At 35.2% G+C, this 24,544-nt stretch overlaps 1 protein-coding gene across 2 annotated transcripts; it reads left to right on the top strand.

Moving 5' to 3' along the window:
* Positions 1 to 1,071: 1,071 nt before the first annotated feature.
* On the top strand, positions 1,072 to 23,330 carry LOC134712518 (cilia- and flagella-associated protein 300-like). 2 transcript variants are annotated; one of them, XM_063574147.1, is made up of 7 exons: positions 1,072 to 1,130; positions 17,407 to 17,488; positions 18,805 to 18,877; positions 19,613 to 19,779; positions 20,226 to 20,398; positions 22,428 to 22,494; positions 23,188 to 23,330. In XM_063574147.1, exons 2-7 carry the CDS (start codon positions 17,411 to 17,413, stop codon positions 23,314 to 23,316), a joined length of 687 nt encoding a protein of 228 aa, XP_063430217.1. In that variant the 5' UTR covers positions 1,072 to 1,130; positions 17,407 to 17,410; the 3' UTR covers positions 23,317 to 23,330. The 2 variants fall into 2 exon arrangements, with proteins under 2 accessions (XP_063430217.1, XP_063430216.1); XM_063574146.1 differs by lacking the exon at positions 1,072 to 1,130 and adding an exon at positions 14,222 to 14,423.
* The last annotated feature ends 1,214 nt before the right edge of the window (positions 23,331 to 24,544 follow it).

The following is a 24,544-nucleotide window of genomic DNA, read 5'->3' as shown; positions in this document are numbered from 1 at the left end:
GTTTGTTTCTCATTTTATCAAACAAGGCCATAAAATAAAGAAATACTCTCCCTGCTTTTTCCTCAGTCGCAATAAAGACTCAGAATTTGTAATGTTAGACACAATAAACATAAGAATTTACAACCAACTATCCCCTAGAGACCAAATGACTTTTTACTTTTAAAGGTCGCTGTACAGCCTTCAATGAAATGTGGAATTTGTCAAAGAGACAACAACCCAACCAAAGAGCAGAAAACAGCCGAAGTCCACCAATGGGTCTTCAACACATCGGGAAAATCTAGTACCCAAAGGCTTCAGCTAGCCCCTAAAAATGTGTACTAGTTCAGTGATAATAGCCGTCATACTAAACTCCGAAACATATAAATGACTTAAAATTTATACAAGACTAACAAAGGTCAGAGGCTTCCGACTTGGATCATGCACAAAAAAAAACAGGGATTAGACCAGTTTTGTGAGATCTGAACCCTACCCCCATCTATACCTTTACCATAACCCATACCGCATTGCAAGCTGTAAAATGCCGGTCACAAGAAAATGCAAAAATAATTCAAACGATAAAACATACGAAACAAATTATGTGCTAAACAACAAACTGAAAACATAATATACAACAACACACAACAGCCACTGAATTGGGATATAAATAGTCGAACAGAATGTGGTTGAGTAAAACTTATTTTTGTGGATCGACGGTCACCCTCCAGCCAAGCTGTCGGTGGTGCAACATGACAACATATATAAGAAAACAATGATAAAACAAAAACAGTTGAAAAAAAGGTTTGATCTTGTTATTATATTGACTCGTAAATCGATACAACTCATAAAAACCAAAGGACCCCAAGATTCGATCATTCAGTGAGGATCCAGAAAATTTCCAGGATGAGATATGGATAGTAAGAACTTTTTTGTTACTCGGGAAGATTTTTTTAGTATTTGTAGACCTAAGAGATATTAAACTATATTTTATGAAAATCAAACAAAAAAGTGAAAAAAAGTATTTTTGAATTTGACCAGACGGATTTTACACTCGCCGATATACGCTATACATTTTTCTTACAATATTTATATATCATCCGGTCAACTGTCATGTCACTATCCAGTCAACCGTCCTGTCATTAGTTCTTTCCGAGGTAGGCAATGATTGCATAAGAGGGTCCCACTCTAGGCCTGCTTCGGTGATTCCCTATACAATCAATCAATATATTTTTTCGTTTGGTTTTGTAATATTCAGTTTTCCTTCAGGTTTATATAAAGAAGAAGAAGATGCTTTATTTCCATAAAATGGGCTCACATGGAGCATAATATAATTATCATTATAATATTATTATTTTACAAATATTATAAACAATACAGTATAATAGTTGCAAACAAAAATAAGAAACGTCTCGTTATATGATCTATTCATCCTATTTCGACTCTTCAAAATTAAAGAGTCTACACTGAATTGAGGATAAAATACCGTAACTTTTAAGGCCTTCCAAATACCGTTTCGATTCCTAACATCACTGGAGAGACATTAATTGTCGAAATCCGGATATGATGTACTAATATGTGCAACTTTTGTTTGCGGTATACTATCTACAAAAAAAAAAGAGATGGCTTCAATAATTTTCATCAATATTCAAACGGTTGTAAATTATGTATGTGAAGTTAGCAGCCGGTTCGTTATTCGTTATTCGATATTCAATATCCAATCGGCTGCTAGCAGCCGGTTTGATATTCAAAATTTAGTGAAAAAAATTATAAGAAAATTAAATACTTGATAACATAAAAAGCATGATTTTCATATTTAAAAAGACTGATAAAATACGTAGGAAATCGTTAAATGACCTTTTCAAGCTGTCGTAATTTCTCGTCGTAATTTCTCGTTGTCCTCGAATATAAACCCTTTTTCATGTTACATATTTGTCTATATGTAATATAGAGTTTTGTCAATAAAACGATTTCAAAGATGTACTTTTGTGTATAAAAATTTTTAAGACAAAAAGAAAAAACCCATAACTCTAGAAATATTTATAACTATAAATAGAAATATATATGGAAAGCCAAAAAAAACAAAAACAAATCATTCGAAAAATGTCAAAATTTTAGGACAAAGGGCACAGGGTAATGGTGAGAGCCCCCTGATCTCTCAATCTTTCTAATATTTGACAGACATTTAGTCAATAGGTAGATACAAACGTGACTAAAAGGAATTTGCGTACACTTCCTGTCTTCTATGTTTACGGAGCGCCCAAAGTGCCAGTTGGATATTCAAAATATATAGCGAAAACCTACCCGAGACCGCTTAAATGAGGTTGAGACCCCCGGGTCTTTCAATGTCCATAAAATTCAACCAAATCATTGACTCTGTATATATAAAGGTTGTATTAGATGGATTTACCAGAATAACGTCATCTTCAATACCTACGGAGGGCTAAGATTGTCACTTTTCAGTCGAAAAATGTCAAAATTTTAGGACAAAGGGCACAGGGTAATGGTGAGAGCCCCCTGATCTCTCAATCTTTCTAATATTTGACAGACATTTAGTCAATAGGTAGATACAAACGTGACTAAAAGGAATTTGCGTACACTTCCTGTCTTCTATGTTTACGGAGCGCCCAAAGTGCCAGTTGGATATTCAAAATATATAGCGAAAACCTACCCGAGACCGCTTAAATGAGGTTGAGACCCCCGGGTCTTTCAATGTCCATAAAATTCAACCAAATCATTGACTCTGTATATATAAAGGTTGTATTAGATGGATTTACCAGAATAACGTCATCTTCAATACCTACGGAGGGCTAAGATTGTCACTTTTCAGTCGAAAAATGTCAAAATTTTAGGACAAAGGGCACAGGGTAATGGTGAGAGCCCCCTGATCTCTCAATCTTTCTAATATTTGACAGACATTTAGTCAATAGGTAGATACAAACGTGACTAAAAGGAATTTGCGTACACTTCCTGTCTTCTATGTTTACGGAGCGCCCAAAGTGCCAGTTGGATATTCAAAATATATAGCGAAAACCTACCCGAGACCGCTTAAATGAGGTTGAGACCCCCGGGTCTTTCAATGTCCATAAAATTCAACCAAATCATTGACTCTGTATATATAAAGGTTGTATTAGATGGATTTACCAGAATAACGTCATCTTCAATACCTACGGAGGGCTAAGATTGTCACTTTTCAGTCGAAAAATGTCAAAATTTTAGGACAAAGGGCACAGGGTAATGGTGAGAGCCCCCTGATATCTCAATCTTTCTAATATTTGACAGACATTTAGTCAATAGGTAGATACAAACGTGACTAAAAGGAATTTGCGTACACTTCCTGTCTTCTATGTTTACGGAGCGCCCAAAGTGCCAGTTGGATATTCAAAATATATAGCGAAAACCTACCCGAGACCGCTTAAATGAGGTTGAGACCCCCGGGTCTTTCAATGTCCATAAAATTCAACCAAATCATTGACTCTGTATATATAAAGGTTGTATTAGATGGATTTACCAGAATAACGTCATCTTCAATACCTACGGAGGGCTAAGATTGTCACTTTTCAGTCGAAAAATGTCAAAATTTTAGGACAAAGGGCACAGGGTAATGGTGAGAGCCCCCTGATCTCTCAATCTTTCTAATATTTGACAGACATTTAGTCAATAGGTAGATACAAACGTGACTAAAAGGAATTTGGGTACACTTCCTGTCTTCTATGTTTACGGAGCGCTCAAAGTGCAAGTTGGATATTCAAAATATATAGCGAAAACCTACCCGAGACCGCTTAAATGAGGTTGAGACCCCCGGGTCTTTCAATGTCCATAAAATTCAACCAAATCATTGACTCTGTATATATAAAGGTTGTATTAGATGGATTTACCAGAATAACGTCATCTTCCATACCTACGGAGGGCTAAGATTGTCACTTTTCAGTCGAAAAGTGTCAAAATTTTAGGACAAAGGGCACAGGGTAATGGTGAGAGCCCCCTGATCTCTCAATCTTTCTAATATTTGACAGACATTTAGTCAATAGATAGATACAAACGTGACTAAAAGGAATTTGGGTACACTTTCTGTCTTCTATGTTTACGGAGCGCCCAAAGTGCCAGTTGGATATTCAAAATATATAGCGAAAACCTACCCGAGACCGCTTAAATGAGGTTGAGACCCCCGGGTCTTTCAATGTCCATAAAATTCAACCAAATCATTGACTCTGTATATATAAAGGTTGTATTAGATGGATTTACCAGAATAACGTCATCTTCCATACCTACGGAGGGCTAAGATTGTCACTTTTCAGTCGAAAAATGTCAAAATTTTAGGACAAAGGGCACAGGGTAATGGTGAGAGCCCCCTGATCTCTCAATCTTTCTAATATTTGACAGACATTTAGTCAATAGGTAGATACAAACGTGACTAAAAGGAATTTGCGTACACTTCCTGTCTTCTATGTTTACGGAGCGCCCAAAGTGCCAGTTGGATATTCAAAATATATAGCGAAAACCTACCCGAGACCGCTTAAATGAGGTTGAGACCCCCCGGGTCTTTCAATGTCCATAAAATTCAACCAAATCATATATTCTATATATATAAAGATTGTATTAAAAGGGGGATGTTCTTGAACGGACTGTTTGATCCAGATCAGATCAAACCAGAACCCTAGTAGAATCGAGTTGTTTCAAGTACAAACCGTCACCATAGGTTGAAGTTAGCTTGGCGGGGGGAATATACAGACCTATACCACGCACCTTCACACAGCTTACACAACCACCCCGTTTGATGTAAAATCCAGGTCCAAATGCGTTATTGACGGCTATATTTCACTCAGGCAACTTATAAGGGCTCCAACACTTCATGCTGTCAGAATTGTGTTCGCCAACATAGGAAGGGCTCGCATAGCCATTCCCGCTAACTTGGGTAGGAATCCCCTTTCTTTTTGAATGTTTTTCTTCAATTGGGTAGTGCTTATTTTCAAAGTCATACCACTAGAACCTTTTCTAGGAGCTTTTTCAATCTGTCGCAGGATAAGCAACATTTTGTGTGCACCTTGCAGGTTTGTGTGGGATAAACGAATGGTGACCGGGCAACCTTTTTTGGCTGCTTTCTGTAATTTATTAGCTTGACCTTTTATCAAGTTCAAACCGTATTTTGATAGACTATTTATGCATACCTCGCGAAAATGGAAGCGGATGGTGAGATGTTCACTGCGGAGATTGATAGGATCGCCATTTTGATCGGTGAGGTATGTCTGCATGCGATTGATTGTTCTCAAGGTCACGGGTAAGTACACCATGCTTTTATGCTTTTGAATGATCTTGATCCCGGGATCGATTGCGGTTAAAAAGCTGTAGATAGTGGACTGTTGGGTGACGTGTACGTAGCTTTCATTGATGATGCTACTGTTCACCAGGATGCTGTTGATGCTTCTGATGCTAACAATGTATTCACCCTCTTTGTAACCGTTTGTTGCCCGATCAAATGTGTAGAGATGTCGCTTAAATCCCAATATGGTGTTCGATTCCTTAAATTGTAGTTAGGTAAGGGGATCAAACCAGGTAAGAATGCGACTATCGTTTCCAGAGACAAGAATGGAAAACCCTTGTTTTGGGTCTGTGTTGTTGACGATTTGTTGCAACAGTATGGTGTCCATTTATTTATTAAAACACGACGTTCAACTTCTGACCGTTCGATTCGAACTGAAGGACATTGCAAGTGCAAATTCTTCGGTGTTGGCGGGAACATAACGCTCGAATTCCGCTCGAATCTGGATGTCCACTCGGACTGATGACTTACATCGATGACAAACAGCGGCTATAAGTCAATGAAACCAGAGGGGTTGACGCCACCGTTACTGAGGAGGGTGTCAATGTTGTAGAATTTCTTTCTGAAGTCTACAGCCTTCTTGAACACTATGGCAACCTTGTTTTGTGAGAAAACGGCATTAAAGTGGACGACTGAGCAGTGATCGAACACGGAAGCATTATGGATTTTGTCATTATCTCTGTTGGTTTGGAAGGCAATGGTGATATATCTAGGATTTTCGCGACCACTATTGGCAGCACTTAAACTGTGAGGCTTGGGGAACGGCTATGAAATCGCAATGTCTCATGCAAAATCCACAGTGGATCTTGGATTTATTCTGGATGGTTTTGTTGCATCTTGTTTTCGGAGTGACGTGAGGGAGGAACCAAGAGATTTAAATCACGATTATTTTTGCCACGTTATTGACGGCGGCTGCCCTAAGAATGACATTTGCATCCGAATTGCGAACGAGTGGGAGTTTGTGCCTGTACAATATTTTGTTGGAATCATCCCAAAATATGTTTCAGGGGGATGGCAAACGAGTGTCATCCTTTGTTGGTGGTCTTGGTGATAATGAATCCATGGCAGACTGCAAATCCATTGTTCTCAGCCTCGGCATCGGTGGAAGAATCCTTATGCCACAGTTGGGACCCTGCGATTTTGAGAAGTCGTCGGGGTAGGTTAACATTCCCAGCATAGTGGTGGCGATGCCGGGGTCGTTAATGTGTTCAATTTGCTGGCCGGAGAGTCGATAACAGATAGTTTTGAAGAGATACATGATACCATTGAGAATGAGATCAACGTCTGCATATGGAGTGCCGTCGTGCTTTTGAAGTCGCCCTCCTACCAAGAGATAACGCTCGGTTTGGTGGAGGAACAGGTCCTGCGTTTCGATGTTGATTCGGGTCTCCGCTCCAGAGTTGGTTAGTTGGGCGCCGGCTCAAGGTTCGAATACGTGAACTTGGTATTTATATTTTTGAAGACTTTCATCGAAGGTCAACACTTCTGTGATTGTAAGGATGTCAGACATTATGTATTTATTTATAGCGTTGGAGGAAGTTGTGGATGATAGCGATGCCACGACCAGAGATGAGATTGCTTTACTGGGTTTGGTTGTGGGGCTTACTGCGTTTAACAATTAGCTGTTGATTGGGTTTGCTGCGTTGGACACTGGGTTTTCGAGGGCGGGTCACTTTGTCAACGACATGGTCGACGACTTTGGCTACCACCTTTTTAACTCCTATCATTGTTGCATTGGTGGTAGCGCTCATAGCCTTACTTACCAAGGTCTTGGCAGCAAAGGAGGTGATTATGCGACCAGCGATAGATAACGCAGATAGTGTCAAACAAACTTCTACCACCGTATGCATACTTTCGAGCAAAACCTTTCTTAACTCATGATATTACGATGGAGTTGCTTATATTCCTTGATACTGATGTGTTCACCTTTCTACATGGCATCGCGGATCGCTACAATTGCGTTGCGCACACCATTGTTTCCAGCACTGTAGGCAGCGTTGCACAGATCCAAGCGATAGAGGAGCTGGTCAAAGTCGGAGGGTAGAAATAAGGTTTGAAGTCCGCTACATTGCTCATCTTGCTTTAGATGTGCGACACAATCTTCTTTATTGCCTTTGGGTTCTCGAGAGGTTTAACTGCCTTGATACATGGCACCGGAACTGTTCAGGATCTCTGCATAGTCGACAAGGTCTTAAAAACTTCGGGCTCGAACGATTCTGGTTTCTTTTTCACCATGAGTTCCCAGAGGTCAAGGGTTCCTTTGTACCTTACACCATCCACGAAAATATCATCGCCGTCAGAAGTAACTGCATGCTGGGTAGCTTCCAATGAAGATACCATCGGTTTCAGGTGTGGTCGGCGGACGGATTGTTACTGATCTGCAAATACTGCTGTGCTCGAGGTCCGAGGATGATGTCTGTAGGTGGTGCTATGGGTAGTCAAACTTGGGCGGTGTAGGAGGGATGGCTGTCACTGCTGCAGGAAGGTATACGATCGCTTTGGTGACCGGTGAAGCTGCCTCTCGCAGAGCCTCAACCACATGCTTAACACCTTGGAAAGGTCCCGGTTGAGTTCAATCTTCTCGAGGCGATGCTGCATGTTACTGGCTTAAATCTTTCGCTTGATCTCTTGCAACTCCCTGGCGAGCGCCTCACACTGTTTAGGGTCTGTAATCTTTATAAACGTTATTTATTTACAGCGTTGACGTGAACTCCCCAAGGCGATGGTTTGGACACCTCTAAGCGTTTGTTTTAACGTCCCTAAGCGTTGGTTTGAACAGTAATACCTTTCCTGAAACCATAGGCAAAAATCTATCGAAAGGTAAAAAAAATAAAAAAATACATGCATTTCTGCTCGTTTTTCCATAAAATTGAATTGAAAAGATCGAGCGATAAATCTTTGTTGATAAACACTACAATAATTTATGGACCTATGGGTGGTAGGAATAGGAAAATACGGACTGTCAAACAGGTAAATGCCATATAAAACATGCTAAAAACAATCTAAATGTGCATATAACCCCACTATGAAGGCTATATTATTCTTCAATTATCTAAAAATCTATTTTATTGTACAAAAACTTTCATATTAAAAAAATTCACCATGTCCATAATGCGTAACTAAACTTTTAACTGTGTATTGCTACCTTATCGTTTTTGGTTTCAACCTTATCGGTAAATTAAAGCACTCAAAGTCCGCGTACACCACGAAAGAGACTTTCATCGAATGGGTGGTGTTGACAAAGGTCAGCTGGTATTTCCCTTTTAAGCCAGTTCGATCTTGACTGCCTTACGGTTGACGCAACACTCTTTGTTGGTCTCCAGGACTTTCTTGCTATAAAAGTGTTTCGAGCACCTGTAGCCTTCGATCAGCAATAAGTTGAGTTCTCTCTCCCGCTGTTTACCAACGTTTGAAATGTGCAGCGGGTATACTTCACTATCATCTATTCTAGATACAGTAACCGCCAGGGTGGAATTGGCCTCCTCAAATCTTTTAAATCCTTAAGGCTAACAAGATTGAGCTCTGTGTAACCTTGTCCGTTTGTTTTGGGTCTACCTTTTTTTCTGCCTATTTTTCACATTGATTACAGTCTTCTTGGCTTTGATCCACATCGGCTAATCAATGTACTAGGACTCACCCAGCGGTCGGTGTTTGTTAATATTGACTTGAAGTTTTACAATTGCCTTCGATGTCCAGCTCTTTTTTCAGAGGTCCACTGTGCAATCTTTTCTCCGATCTTTTCATCCATCTCCTCAAGGCCTAGGTTTCAAGCAAGTCCGTGGTTAAGGTGAAAATCTGGTTTCCCGAGTGAAAGTATCCCTCGTTCTCATCATCCATTTTACCTGTTTAGTTAATTTTCACTGTGTAGCATTACATTGACTTTTTGATCCTTTTTATCCTTTCAGTGCACAATCGTCTATAAGTTCCACCCTTGACATCTGAGAGACCTCAAGGTAGGTCGTCACATCCATGTCAATAATGGGGTCATTTTTCAAGTAGTTTTAAAAATACCTTCTTCAGTGGACAAATGGTGGATGTACCTCAATTTTATCCCCAATGGCTTTCCTATCTTCTCTGAATTTTCCTGTAACTTCTCCAGTAGTTGATCTTTCGACATCCTGCTAACCCCTATCAACTCATCCTTTTTGGCCTGGGTGATAATATCCTTCCTCGTATAGGGTTGGGACAAAGCTCAAATAATGTTGATCTTCGTTATGATCAACTGTACCAACTGATCCTTCCTCATCCGGGAGTACCATCGGAGGTGGTTCATTTTGGCAATACCTCTCAGGGCATTAACGTTTTCAACAATTAATTCCAGCTATGTTTAGCTATAGGATCCATGTCTTTATCCTAACCATCCAAAATAAAATCATTTTAGGTCACCCAAAACAACTACTAGTATACCCAATTCAATAGGTTTCCAAAAAGTATAAAATTCGTGGTTATCATAGCCGGTGCGCCTGGTTTTTTCATCCCAAAGCTCACAATTTGCAGAGCTCAATTGGTCTCTCTCTTTGCCAAGACGGTGGTCAGCTGCTTGTTTAATCTCTCACAATCCCAATTGGGGACAGTTGCCCCCTTCCAACATAAGGTTATAATTTTTGCCTACCTATTAACTATATGTCTGCTTAATATTAGGCAGATTGGGAGATTAGGGATTTATTGCCATAGCCCTGTGCCCTTTGTCCTAGAATTTTGATAATTTTTAACTGAAAAGTGACAATATAAGCCCTCCATAGATATCGAATATAACAATATTCTGGGAAATCCTTCTAATACAACCTTTATATATACAGAGTCTATAATTTAATTAAATTGTATGGACATTGAACGACCAGGGGGGTCTCACACTCATTTAAGCGGTCTCAGGTAGGTTTTCACTGTATATTTTGAATATCCAACTGGCACTTTGGGCGCTCCGTAAACATAAAAGACATGAAGTGTACCCAAATTCCTTTTAGTCACGTTTGTATCTACCTATTGACTAGATGTCTGCTTAATATTAGGCAGATTGAAAGATCAAGGGGCTATCACCATTGCCTTGTGCCCTTTGTCCTAAAATTTTGATAATTTTTAACTGAAAAGTGACAATATAAGCCCTCCATAGATATCGAATATAACAATATTCTGGGAAATCCTTCTAATACAACCTTTATATATACAGAGTCTATAATTTAATTAAATTTTATGGACATTGAACGACCAGGGGGGTCTCACACTCATTTAAGCGGTCTCAGGTAGGTTTTCACTTTATATTTTGAATATCCAACTGGCACTTTGGGCGCTCCGTAAATATGAAAGACATGAAGTGTACCCAAATTCCTTTTAGTCACGTTTGTATCTACCTATGGGCTAGATGTCTGCTTAATATTAGGCAGATTGAAAGATCAGGGGGCTATCACCATTTCCCTGTGCCCTTTGTCCTAAAATTTTGATAATTTTTAACTGAAAAGTGACAATAAAAGCCCTCCATAGATATCGAATATAACAATATTCTGGGAAATCCTTCTAATACAACCTTTATATATACAGAGTCTATAATTTAATTAAATTTTATGGACATTGAACGACCAGGGGGGTCTCACACTCATTTAAGCGGTCTCAGGTAGGTTTTCACTGTATATTTTGAATATCCAACTGGCACTTTGGGCGCTCCGTAAACATGAAAGACAGGAAGTGTACCCAAATTCCTTTTAGTCACGTTTGTATCTACCTATTGACTAGATGTCTGCTTAATATTAGGCAGATTGAACGATCAGGGGGTATCACCATTGCCCTGTGCCCTTTGTCCTAAAATTTTGATAATTTTTAACTGAAAAGTGACAATATAAGCCCTCCATAGATATCGAATATAACAATATTCTGGGAAATCCTTCTAATACAACCTTTATATATACAGAGTCTATAATTTAATTAAATTTTATGGACATTGAACGACCAGGGGGGTCTCACACTCATTTAAGCGGTCTCAGGTAGGTTTTCACTGTATATTTTGAATATCCAACTGGCACTTTGGGCGCTCCGTAAACATGAAAGACATGAAGTGTACCCAAATTCCTTTCAGTCACGTTTGTATCTACCTATTGAATAGATGGCTGCTTTATATTATGCAGATTGAAAGATCAGAGGGCTATCCCCATTGCCCTGTGCTCTTTGTCCTAAAATTTTGATATTTTTTAACTGAAAAGTGACAATATAAGCCCTCCATAGATATCGAATATAACAATATTCTGGGAAATCCTTCTAATACAACCTTTATATATACAGAGTTTATAATTTAATTAAATTTTATGAACATTGAATGACCAGGGGGGTCTCACACTCATTTAAGCGGTCTCAGATAGGTTTTCACTTGTCTATATATTTCTTTTTTGGGCATTCCATAAATATTTCTATTTATAATTCATAATGTTTTCTAGAGTTAGTGGTTTTACTTTTTGTTTGAAGAAATATCATGTATAAAAGTAAATCTTTGAAGTTGTTTTATTGACAACAATCTATATTATATAAAGACAAATATGCAACATTAAAATTTTGATGGATTCAGTCGAGGGTTATGCCAGGCAATGGGCTAAGCGCGAGAAGGAAGACGTAGACACTCTATCCGAATGGATTAAGGCAGTGAGGTCGTTAATACAAATCAGAATTAAGCAACTGAATGGGTCCATCAATGCCCACGCTACGTCAATCTTCAAAGACCAAAATGTTGCTAAACACCTATCCGACCTCCATTAAAATTTGTTGTTGTCCCCGCAGACAAAGCCCCGAATAACATCGTTTTTGTCTGTAAAAGTCATTACATTAATTGCTTGATAAAAGAATTAGGTATAGACAATTTACTTGGAAACTCAACATATACCCTCACGACACTTACCAAAGAGGAAATCCTGGATAATCATAGGTCTGTTCTGTGTTCCTTTGGTATTTCAACCAAAGATGAAGAACTGGATCTTCCCTTACTGTTTGGATACCAAACTACATAAGTGTCCTTACAAACAACGGTATATTGCTGGGTATTCTAAGTGCTCAACGAAACCTCTTTCTAAATTATTAACATCTATTTTATCAGCAATCAAAGACGGGCTTCAAAGTTATTGTGAAACTGCCTATTCTAGAGGTGGCGTGAATCAGATGTGGATACTTAAAAATTCCAAAGATCTTTTAGAGTACATACAATCTAACTCTCTTTCATCTTGTAACAGTATTGAAACATTTGACTTTTCTACTCTTTACACAAGTATTCCACATTCCAAACTAAAAGACAAATTGAAAGAGTTGGTATTACTTTGCTTCATAAAAAAGAATGGCCAACGTAGATACAAGTATCGTTGTCTTAGGGAGGGATAAATCCTAGTTTGTAGAAAATCACTCTGATTCAAACAAAAAATTCTCTGAAACCGATATTATCAAGATGCTTGATTTCTTGATTGACAACATATTTGTTACGTTCGGAGGACGTGTTTTTCAACAGACTGTCAGCATCCCAATGGGAACAAACTGTGCCCCTCTACTTGCCGACTTGTTTCTTTATTATTATGAGGCTGACTTCATGCAGGAACTTCTTAGGAAGAAAGATAAGAAGTTAGCAATATCCTTTAACTCTACTTTCCGCTATATAGATGACGTTCTTTCACTAAACAATTCAAAATTTGGTGACTATGTGGAACGCATCGATCACATCGAATTGGAGATAAAGGATACTACAAATACAGTTAAGTCGGCTTCATATCTTGACTTACATCTAGAAATTGACAATGAGGGTCGGTTGAAAACAAAACTTTACGACAAAAGAGATGATTTCAGCTTTCAAATTGTGAACTTTCCATTTCTAAGTAGCAACATTCCAGCAGCACCTGCATACGGTGTATATATCTCCCAATTGATACGATATTCCCGTGCTTCCATTTCCTGTCATGATTTTGATGATAGAGGGTTGCTGCTCACAAGAAAACTTTTAAACCAAGAGTTCCAAATGGTGAAGTTGAAATCATCCCTTCGTAAATTTTACGGACGCCATCACGAGTTGGTTGACCGTTATGGAATAACCGTTTCACAAATGATATCGGATATGTTCCTTACGTCGTAACTACAATCCCCTTCCCTTTCATGAATGTGACCTACCGAATTAGACTATTTACCGGATTTGTAATCACATAAGCAACACGACGGGTGCCACATGTGGAGCAGGATCTACTTACCCTCCCGGAGCACCTGCGATCACCCCTAGTTTTTGGTGGGGTTCGTGTTGTTTATTCTTTAGTTTTCTATGTTGTGTTATGTGTGCTATTGTTTTTCTGTTTGTCTTTTTCATTTTTAGCCATGGCGTTGTCAGTTTGTTTTAGATTTATGAGTTTGACTGTCCCTTTGGTATCTTTCGTCCCTCTTCTTTCACTCAGGCATGCGCCGGAAAGTTATCTTCAAAATGTTGACGCTCCTGTACCTAAAGAAGAAATTCCGGGAAGAAATTATGTCATCTCTAAACAAGTCAAATCTAATCCCTACTAATTCACGAAAAATATTCAGTATGCTTGAAGAAAAATGTGTCTCTGCATTTGTTTAACAATCCCGTGACAAACAGCTCTTGTCACCGGCTGAGACTGTGTTATAGTCGTGTGTTATATATTAGTAGTCTCAGATGACAATATATATTTTTTATCGGGACTGTCATAGTTGTCACTCGGCATTTGAAGTTCGCTTGTCAAGACGAAAAAATTAAAAAAACTGCAGAGTTTGTTTGTTTTTTTGTTTTTGTTTTTTTTTTTATAAAACTAGGACATTGCCTAAATCAAGTGTTTTGCTTATTTTAACTAGTAACAATATAAGATAACAGTACGACTAAAACGATTTCTGACTAGGTCCGACAAGTCTCTGGGGCGAGTTTGCCTAAATTAAGAAAAATACTGTACAGTAACTAACAAATATATTTTAACAAAGCACAGACCCGTGAGAGTTTACTGGTTTGCGGTTTAAGATATACTTATTTTGGTAGACTCCAATTGCAGTAATCAGTAGACGAGACCTTATCCAACATGGAAGTCAAAACAAGAAAATTCTCTTTTCAACATCTCAATTCAAAGAAATTTTCTTCGATAGACAGTAAAGAAAGTCAAGAATCCTTTCTTAAATGGTAATTGCAAATATTCAAAGCTGTTGATGTTTATATTTTGCTGTTTATAAATTTTATTCTTAAATAGATTGCCTTGTGTTGTTGCCATAGACGCTTCAAAATTGTTCCAGAAACATCGGTGTCGGGTACACAGTAGCTGCGGTATCGTAGCTCTTTAGGTCCTTTTATTTTTTGACTATTTGCGGACCATGGAACTACGATACCGCAGCTAGGTACACAGTTGCCAAGCATTGAAAATTCTTGTCATAACTATAAACTAATCAAAATAAGTGTTAATAGCGTTAAAACGTGTCAGGCACTTTTTATACTAGCAGTGGCGGATCCAAAAAGGGGAAGGTTTTTTTTTTGCAACCCTTATTTTTAATAAATTTGTTGATACAATAACTAATCTTCCCTGAGGCTGAGGACCAAGTGAGCTTTTCCCCATCACTTGGCTTCCGGCATCCGTCGTCGTCCGTCGTTGTTAACTTTTACAAAAATCTTCTCCTCTGAAACTACTGGGCCAAATTTAACCAAACTTGGCCATAATCATCATTGGGGTATCTAGTTTAAAAATGTGTCCGGTGACCCACCATAATAACCAAGATGGCCACCATGGCTAAAAATAGAACATAGGGGTAAAATGTAGATTTTTGTCTGTTTTTGGTTATTATCTTGAAAATTATTATAGATAGAGATAAACTGTAAACAGCAATTATGTTCAGCAAAGTAAGATCTACAAATAAGTCAACATGATCAAAACGGTCAGTTGACCCCTTATAGAGTTATTGCCCTAAATAGTAATTTTTTACCAATTTTTCATAAATTTTTGTTCTCTTTTACAAAAATCTTCTTATCTGAAACTACTGGACCAAATTTAACAAAACTTAGCCAAAATCATTATTCTATTACATTTGTGTATATCTTTTCTAGATATATTATATCTAGTTTAAAAATTGTGTGGGGTGACCCAGCCAACCAACCATGATGGCTGCCATATCAAAAAATAAAACATAGGGGTAAAATGTAGATTTTGGCTTATAACTCTGAAACCAAAGCATTTAAAGCAAAACTTACATGTGGTTCACTTGTTTATCTAGTAAATATCTTTCTGCCCTGAAATTTTCAGATGAATTAGATACATGGGTAACTGGTTGTTGGGTTGCTGCCCCCCAATTGGTAATTTTTTTTAAACTTTAGCCGCTTTTGGTTATTATCTTGAATACTATTATAGATAGAGATAAATTGAAGACAGCAATAATGTTCAGCAAATTAAGATCTACGAATAAGTCAACAGTACCAAAATGGTCAGTTGACCCCTTTAAGGAGTTATTGCCCTTTATAGTCATTTTTAACAATTTTCATTAATTTGGTAAATTTTGGTAAGTTTTTTCAAAGTGTTTCCCTCTGTAACTAAAGGGCCAAGTTCATTAGAGATAGAGAAAATTGTAAGTAACAAGAATGATCAGTAAAGTATGATCTAAAAACATCACCATCACCAAAACACAATTTTTTTATGAATCCATCTGTTTCCTTTGTTTAATATGCACATAAACCAAGGTGAGTAACACAGGCTCTTGAGAGCCGCTAGTTTTATCATCTAAAAGAAAGTGCAGATTTTAACGTCATGCACCATGAATTACTGTTAACCTCATTTGGCAAGAATTTTTACTGTTCTACCTCATGAAAGTACCCCAATTACCACCCTCTACTATGGCAGGACCTTTTACATGAATTTATAACTCAAGAACGCCACAGTTTGTGAATATATCTCTTAATATTGGCTTTATATTTTGGAGAATTTTCTATCTTGGGAATTGGGGATTTACATTTTAATTATAACTTAGAAATTAATGATTATTTTTTTTGGATCATGTAAAAAAATTTTTTTTTTTTTTTTGGGGAGGTGGGGGGGGGGAATTGGGATGACACCTCCTCCTATCGCCCTTCTTCTTTATGAAATTTTGTTTGCCATTCACCAACCAACTTATTGTTAGAGAACAGACTGAAATTATTTTATTGTCCTCTTGAAATCTTTTTTTGTTTGAGTTTTCTGTTTTTACGAAATTTATGAAACAGCAATATTTCCTTTCTTTCCATTATTAAAGTATTTCTTTAGATGCAGGTTGAAACCATGGACTTTGTAGATTGATTGTATGCTTTTTCCAAGAAATCAAAATACTAGTTTCTTTGATATTCAGCACTCATTTATACTCAATCATGTACAAGCGATCATAAAGTATTTCCACTAACTAATTTTGTAACTATAAATTGAAATTTTAGATCCATTTCTTTTATTTAAAACATCATATTTGTTTCCAAATTCCTTAAAAAAGATTGTTAATTTTCTTAAATTTTCCTTGTCTGCTATTGAAAATGAATACTGACCATAGATAAGAGGTAGACTAGCTATTATAGGAAGGAAATCTGTGTCTTGAAATCTACAGATTGGCTTATGAAACAGATGACAGAGAAATGATGATTCAAAAAGTGAATAATTATGCATTCAGCACGCATTAAAAAAAAATTGCTTAGATCCCGTTAGTTTCAAGTATATATTTTAATACAAATGCATTATATTAAGAAATTAATTTTAATTGCTTACAGAATATTACATTTTAATGAGATCAACAGAAAAGTTTCCCACATTGGGTTTCTTTTGATCTGATTCTGAGGAGTATGAGTTTGCACCTAAGCCTAAGGTGAAAGCTCTTTTTTTCTTATACATTATAAATACATCTTCTATAAAACAGGCAATTGATCAGAAACAGAAGGGAACCAGAAAAGAAGATTCATATTACCAGTATACTTTTTTTTTTTAATTTCACCTAACTTTTATTATACCAGTTTGTATAAAAATGTGTTCAATATACATGATACATGTATATCAAACCATTATGAGTAGATGCTGGATAGAAATTAATAATTTGGGGCAGAAATTACATGTATATATACTAATCATACATGCACAATGAGAGTTCCATGAAGATGTTTTGTTTTACAGGTCTATGAAAGGAAGAATATGTGCACAAATGTACAGCTTTGACCAGTCATTCCAAGCATATGAAAAAGACAGTTTTGTAATGGTATGTGTATTCAATTTGTTACTTTATATAAGCATTTGTAATATAAGATCTTTCTTTACAAATCCTTGCATTTAATACATTTAGCATGTTTTGATTTTATTTTCATATTCAATTTAATTTTTTTAAACATATATTTTACAGTCTACTACTTGTACTTTTGTAATTGTGTATTTTTCATAGTATGATTTATGAAAAATTATTTAAATTATGTTTACAAAGGATTTCACTGTTTTTGCTCAAATGTATGAAAAAAAACCAAGTTTAATATATATGTGACAAAATTAAATGATAGTTCTCACTTTTGTGTTTAGATTGATTGTTTTCATCATTTTTATTACAAAGGATGCAATTTCAACAGAATAGAAAACTTTTTGTCAGGGTTTCCGCTGGCGGTCGCCATTTTCGCAATTTGCGAAAAAATAATAATTGTGGCGATTAAAATTTGTCATTGGCGAAAGAATTTGGCGAAAGAAATATATATAACGATTTATTTTCAGCCATCTTGTTTGTTTACTTTTTTCGGGTTTCTCTGACTTTTCCGATCAGACAATACTCGGAATTCACCTTGAACTCGTTAAGATTTCGACAGAAAATCAATAATCAGCTGATTGCATTTATAGCTATCGACATCAAAGGACTAATTAATAAAGGTGTTGATTGTATGATATGACAAAATGATATGGTTAAATGGCTTCTGTCACATGTCTTAAAAGGGATTTATTTACCGCTTTGCGACGCACGTGTTTGAAGCAAAATTTACGCTTCCTCCCCTTCTTTTGAAAAGAAAATTATTGTTATGACGAAAAATGTTCAAAAGCTAGAAAGGTCTCTGATTTTAAACTTTATCATTTAACTTTCATATAGATCATTGATTTGAGTGGGTACTTCAAAGTCGTTTCAGTAACACAGGTGTTTCAAGCATATAGTTTTACTTATTTACGATGGTCTAGAAAAGAAAACTGTCGTTATGAAGAAATCTATTTAAAAGGTTAACATGAGAGTAACCCTTCAATTTAATGACTACACCTTACACGAGGGATCAATTCCAAGTAATAAGATTCTTCGTTTTGTTGTAAAAAAACACTTCTTATAATTTTTTTTTGGGGGGGGGGGGCTGCTGGAAAAAAGAAAATTTTAAAGGAAAAATATATTTGTCGAAAAAAATAATAAAGTGGCGAAAAATATATTGTTTTGGCGAAAGAGGTGGCGAAAAAAATAATTGGCCCAGGGGAAACCCTGTTTTGTCATTTTAAGGGTAAGGATTATGGGATATTAATCAGAAAAACTATGGACTGTACCACATTTCTTTTTTACAGGACTTTTTAACAGATCCAAATGTCCATCAGACACTAAAAGTGGTATCATCAGGTGGTGGATGGTCAACCCTTGGTAAGAATTATATTTAAAAATAATGAAATATATGAATATTGAAATTATTAGGACATGATTGATTCTGAAGTCATTCCTTGACTTGGGGAAGGATCAGTATCAATTGATATCTAAAGAAATAGTATTGTCTTCTTGCAAACAGTATTTGAAAGCAAGATATGTGTGCACTAATTTTATGAGTAAATTTAAATTGGTCTATAAAATCTCACAGTGTTAGCTCGTCCTTGCTACAGTTTCATACATTGTAGTTGCAGTTAGACCTTGGTCTGATAGATTTTCAACATAATTATAAATTTCAATGCTGTAAAATGAGTGTAAATTCAGAATTATTGCCATGTTTTTATTAATATAAATAATGTCAAAATATCAGGTTGGTAATGATATAAATTTGCATTCTTTATATAGATATAGGCAGATGTGGTATGCGTGCCAATGAGACAAATCTTCATCCAAGTAACAATTTATAAAAATAAACCATTATAGTTAAAGGTACAGCATTCAACACAGAGCCTTGGCTCACACCGAAACAGCAAGGTATAAAGGCAAAAGGGCCCCAAAAATTACTAGTGTAAAACCATTCAAACAGGAAAGCCAACGGTCTAATCTATATAATAAAAGAGAAACACTTATGAACCATGTTGACGTAAACATATGACAACCACAGAACATCAGATTCCTGACTTAGCAAACAATTATATAAATTAATTGTATCAATGTTTATTTTTAAAATTTTAGGAGTAAATGCAACAAGTGTAAAAGCAGAAATTGTTCCTTGTACAGTTTTATCAATGTCATTCTTTGATCGTATTCATAATGATGGTGTTGTGAGGGAGTCTGGTGCTATACAGAAATGTTTTGATGAGTTTTATGAAGACATGGTTGTGTCAGATGAACTCAGAAAGGTATTATTTGATCACTCTTAAGGTATTTCAGATATTTTAACACTTTTAGGACAAAAAACTATGACACTACCAAATTTAACCAAACTTAGCTACAATTATCAAAGGGGTATCAAATTAAAAAAAAATATGTTTGATGACCCAAGTTGCCAACCCACATGATTGACAAGACTAAAAATAAAGCATAGGGGTAAAATGCAAGTTTGACTATTATCTTGAAAACTGCTATATAGATAAAGAATATTGGACGGATCAGAAAATTTCAAAATCTTTAGATTTAACTATTGTATATTTACATCACTTAATTGCTTTTTTTCATTTCAAAGAATGAAGCAAAAGTTCTCAATTTACAGCAATTTTAGACTTTTAAACATTTTAAATTGCTGAAGTTTCACAATAAATATGTTTATGTTTTCCACAAATTTGTACTATTTTAAAATTATTTTCAGATGTTGCTGATAGATGACTCAGATCACTTCTGTTTATACAGTGACACAGAGAGAGAAGAACTTCTATTTTGTATATTCAAACACATTTGTCTTGGAGGGAAACTTTGTCAATTTGAAGATAATGTTGAACCTTACTTAGACATCACAAAAAACATATATAAAGATTTGATAAGGTATTGTTATATCTGTCAAAGAAAAAACTTAAGGCCACTAATATAAGATGTTTTTGTGCATTGTCATGTAATGGGTTGTATTATTACAGTTGTTCTCACTTACAATTGGCATGAATCAACTGAGTGTATGAACTTAAATATTTCAAACTGCAGCTGTGGTGTCTTAATTGAAATCCATAGGATATTTAAATAATTTGTCAAAATGAGGTTTTTATCATGCTCTTTTCAAAAATATAATATAAAGTATGGGTCACATGTTTTTTTTTTCATGCTACAAGTTGTGCAAAATAGTAAGTTGTATAGATTATGCATGGAAAGTCCAATTTTATGTGATATAAAGAAAACTACTTGATAGAATTTTAAGATTAAATGTGAGAAGATAGCTCTTATAACATGCTTTAAGACAAAAAAACAGAAAAAATGGGGTCACCAAACTTGTTTTCTTGCTACATATTATAATAGTTAAATTCACAACACTTTCTTTAAAAAATTACTTTATCAGATTATCTCCCCTTTAGTCCAGTCAAATTAAGTTTGAACATCAAACTTAATTGCAACAGAAAATGTTTTAGTTCTAACCTATAGCCTTAAGCCCCAAATAAACACAGAAAAAAGTCCCATAAAATCTAACTTGAGGAAAACTCAAATATTTCATTTTTAATTTGTTAAGGAAATTAACATTGAAAAGGGAGATAAATCTGCAAAATGAGTCTTTTTTTTGTAAGTTTTTGGTTGATTTTCTTAAAATTCATGTAAATTAAGAAATTTTGATGGGGTTATAAGTTTGTATTTGACTATATTATATAATATTCTGAACATAAAAAGGACAAAACCGAAGTGTTATTTGTAATAATAATTTTTTGGGGCACATTTTTTATTAAAGAAATTGCAAATTTATGTCTTTGATCATTTTGAAAGAATAATTTGAATATTTCATATTGTTTATATCTGTAAATTATATTTGTTCAGCATCTATCTTATGTAACGTAACTGGAAGAATATATGCTTATTTAGTTTTATTCAATTTGAGATTCTTTACCTTGATATGCTGAAAAATCTAATAAATGGTCAACTAATGCATTATAGGTTAGTTTAAACATATTTATTTATAGTGGATTGGGAAACAAGTTTTGCAACTTATATTAATCCCTTTCCACTTTGCGGGTGCGAGTGCTGCCTTGTAGCGGCATTAGCCTGCTCTTTTTCGAAATCTACAAGGGTGTCTTTAACGTGCAAGAGATATGGCTCTCTCTTAACACGGGTCAGCCATTTATCGTCCCCTTCCAACGGACTATCATCGTTTCCTCGAGACCATACTCGCAAATGGTGTCAAGGGAGAGCCGAAAATTCAGAGTTATTTCCCTTCTCCATAGGAATATTAAAATCGTGATTTTTAAGTTTTCCTCAAGTTAGATTTTATGGGACTATTTTCTGTGTATAAATGGGATATAATGCTGAAGATTAAAACTTTAAAATCTTCTGTTGCAATTACTTCAAGGTGAGGGTTAAATTTATGCCAGATTGACTGGACTACTACTATCTAAGTTATCTCCCCTTGTTTGGCATAGTTTTCATATCAAAAGTCTTACACATATATTACATATACTACTCTCAAAATTTGCCCATTTCATTAACAATCTAGACCAACTACTTCAAACTCCAAGATAGAGGAAGACACATGAACCACCTTACATCTGACAATTTCAAGTCCAATGATTCTGGGATAACAAATCTGATTTTCAAAATCATATTTACAATTGTAATTTACTTACATAAACTACAACAATTATGAAAAGTTTAAAGTAAAACAAAACAAGCAATCTTAAGTTAGTCTACATTATTTGAAAAATTGAATATTTTTTTGTAAAAGATACAGTCCCTTATAAAGATGAAGAGGATTAAGTAAGTAAGAAACACTGGAACAATAAAACCAGAACTATTTTAGTAAGTTTTTACAGTGTTCTTTTAAAAACACTTAATTTTAGATATATTTACCTCTATTTAAATGCTTGTTTTAATTCATTTTCAGTGTGCAGAAAAATTCAGAAACTAAGGAGTTAAACATAATATCACATGTGTTCAAAATATCAGCAAAGGTAAGAATTCTTATACAATGTACATATATAATCATTCACAATTCTTGAAATATAAATTTGTTGAGAATTGTATCCTAAATGAATGCCATTTGCTTATTTGTCTGCAACAAAAATTTTAGAATCAACTTTTCAGTTGAACTACTGTATATTTTGTACCTTTTTATTAATAGCGATGTATTCATTTTCATGAAATTTTCAAGAAGGTATACTTTTCACAAAGTTAAGTACACGGGAATACAAATGCAGGTTACAAACATATAAGATCATCAATTTACAACTGTACAGTCATGTGACCCCTTGATTTGACATAATCTCAATTGAACTGTTAAAACAACATTGGGGACACTATTGTTATTTTTCATTTTTGACAGTTGGATAATATTTTCATTAATTTTTTTCAAACAGTACACATGTACATGTTTTGGGTATAAAAAAAAATCTGGACATCATGGTTCTATTTAGTTCAGCATTGATAGTGTACCCTCAACAATGATTTTTTTTCTTATTCTTAGGTTTATCTAGACCATTACTCTGAGAAACAACAAACTATCCTGAAATTTATGTTTTATATTTGTTGCCATATAGTAGCTACGTTGTATATATATGATTATATATTTTGCATTTTTCATTAAAAAACTATTTTGCTGGGAAGTCTTATGTAAGAAAACTAATTTTTTGTTTATATTTTTTCAGCATGAAGATACTCAGATATACCCTGCAGATACAGATCATGAACAAAGTTTTGCTTATTTAGTAGTTGATCCATTTAAGAGACATATTTCAGTATTTTATCATAGTTATGGAAATGGTGTTTTTGAATAAATATGATTGTTTTACTTTTTTTTTATGTATCTGACAACAATTATCCTGCTTGCATTTTAAATGTTTTAGTTCATCATGAATTGTTCTGCAGCAAATGAAATGTTGACAAGTTGGTTAAATGACCGTGTCACTGACTAGATCAATATCATTAAAAAAAACACAAAAAGAACCAAGAAGAGCAGAATTATAAGATATTTTTATAACTTAAGAAAAACTTAGATTAGACTGTCTGATTGACCAACTTAGTGGATTGAGTAAAGAATTCTTTTTAACAATTTGGTTGACCAATTTGATCCACAAAAAATCTTTATACAGGCAGAATTGTACCTACACTATATATCAAACAGACCTAGAAAATCCAATTGCACATGGTCGCTATCTATTCATATTAATGTTTATAGTATATATGACCTTCATAAGTCTTCAGAGGTCATCTTGATGGTTAATTAGATGATGTCTAAACAAAAATTCTGACAGAGTCTTGATACATATTATTGAGTTTATGTATGGTTTTAATTGTTGTTAAGTCTATGACTTTAGTTGCAGAGAGCTCGGCATAAGGATAGTGATTTGGCTGTGGCAGTGACATTAACTAACTTCTTAAAAGCTTTATATTTTAGAAGGTGGAAGACCTGGATGTGTCATATTTTGTATATAGATGCCTTATTATTTAAAGTTTCCGCCTGTCATATGTCCATTGTCCTTGACCTCATTTTCATGGTTCAGTGACTACTTGAAAAAAAGTTAAGATTTTTTGTCCTGCTTGACGGAGTCAAAAAGCTAGACATAAGTATGCTGTTTACGGCTGTGGCGGCAACAATGTACAAGTTTGTGATTAGGTCTTGATTAAAGTGAACCACTAGTGGGAAGTCATAGATATTTGGTATGCAGTTATATTAGAATTGGCACATCTCATTATCATGGAGATTATTTGGCCCCACCCTCTCAGTTATGGTCTATTGACTTTGAAACTTTTGTTTAGTTTTCATGTATTAGTTTGTGATAATATAAAAAAGAAGATGTGGTATTATTGCCAATGAGACAACTATCCACAAAAGACCAAAATGACACAAACATTTACAACTATAAGTAACCATACTGCTTCAACAATGAGCAAAGGCCTTACCGCATAGTCAGCTATAAAAGGCCGCGATAAGACTATGTAAAACAATTCAAACGAGAAAACTATGGTCAAGTTATGGGGAACCACTATTGGTAAGTTAATGAT

Source organism: Mytilus trossulus, chromosome 3 (assembly GCF_036588685.1).
Source record: "Mytilus trossulus isolate FHL-02 chromosome 3, PNRI_Mtr1.1.1.hap1, whole genome shotgun sequence".
NCBI lineage: Eukaryota > Metazoa > Mollusca > Bivalvia > Mytilida > Mytilidae > Mytilus > Mytilus trossulus.
This window is presented reverse-complemented; position numbering and strand designations above follow the sequence as displayed.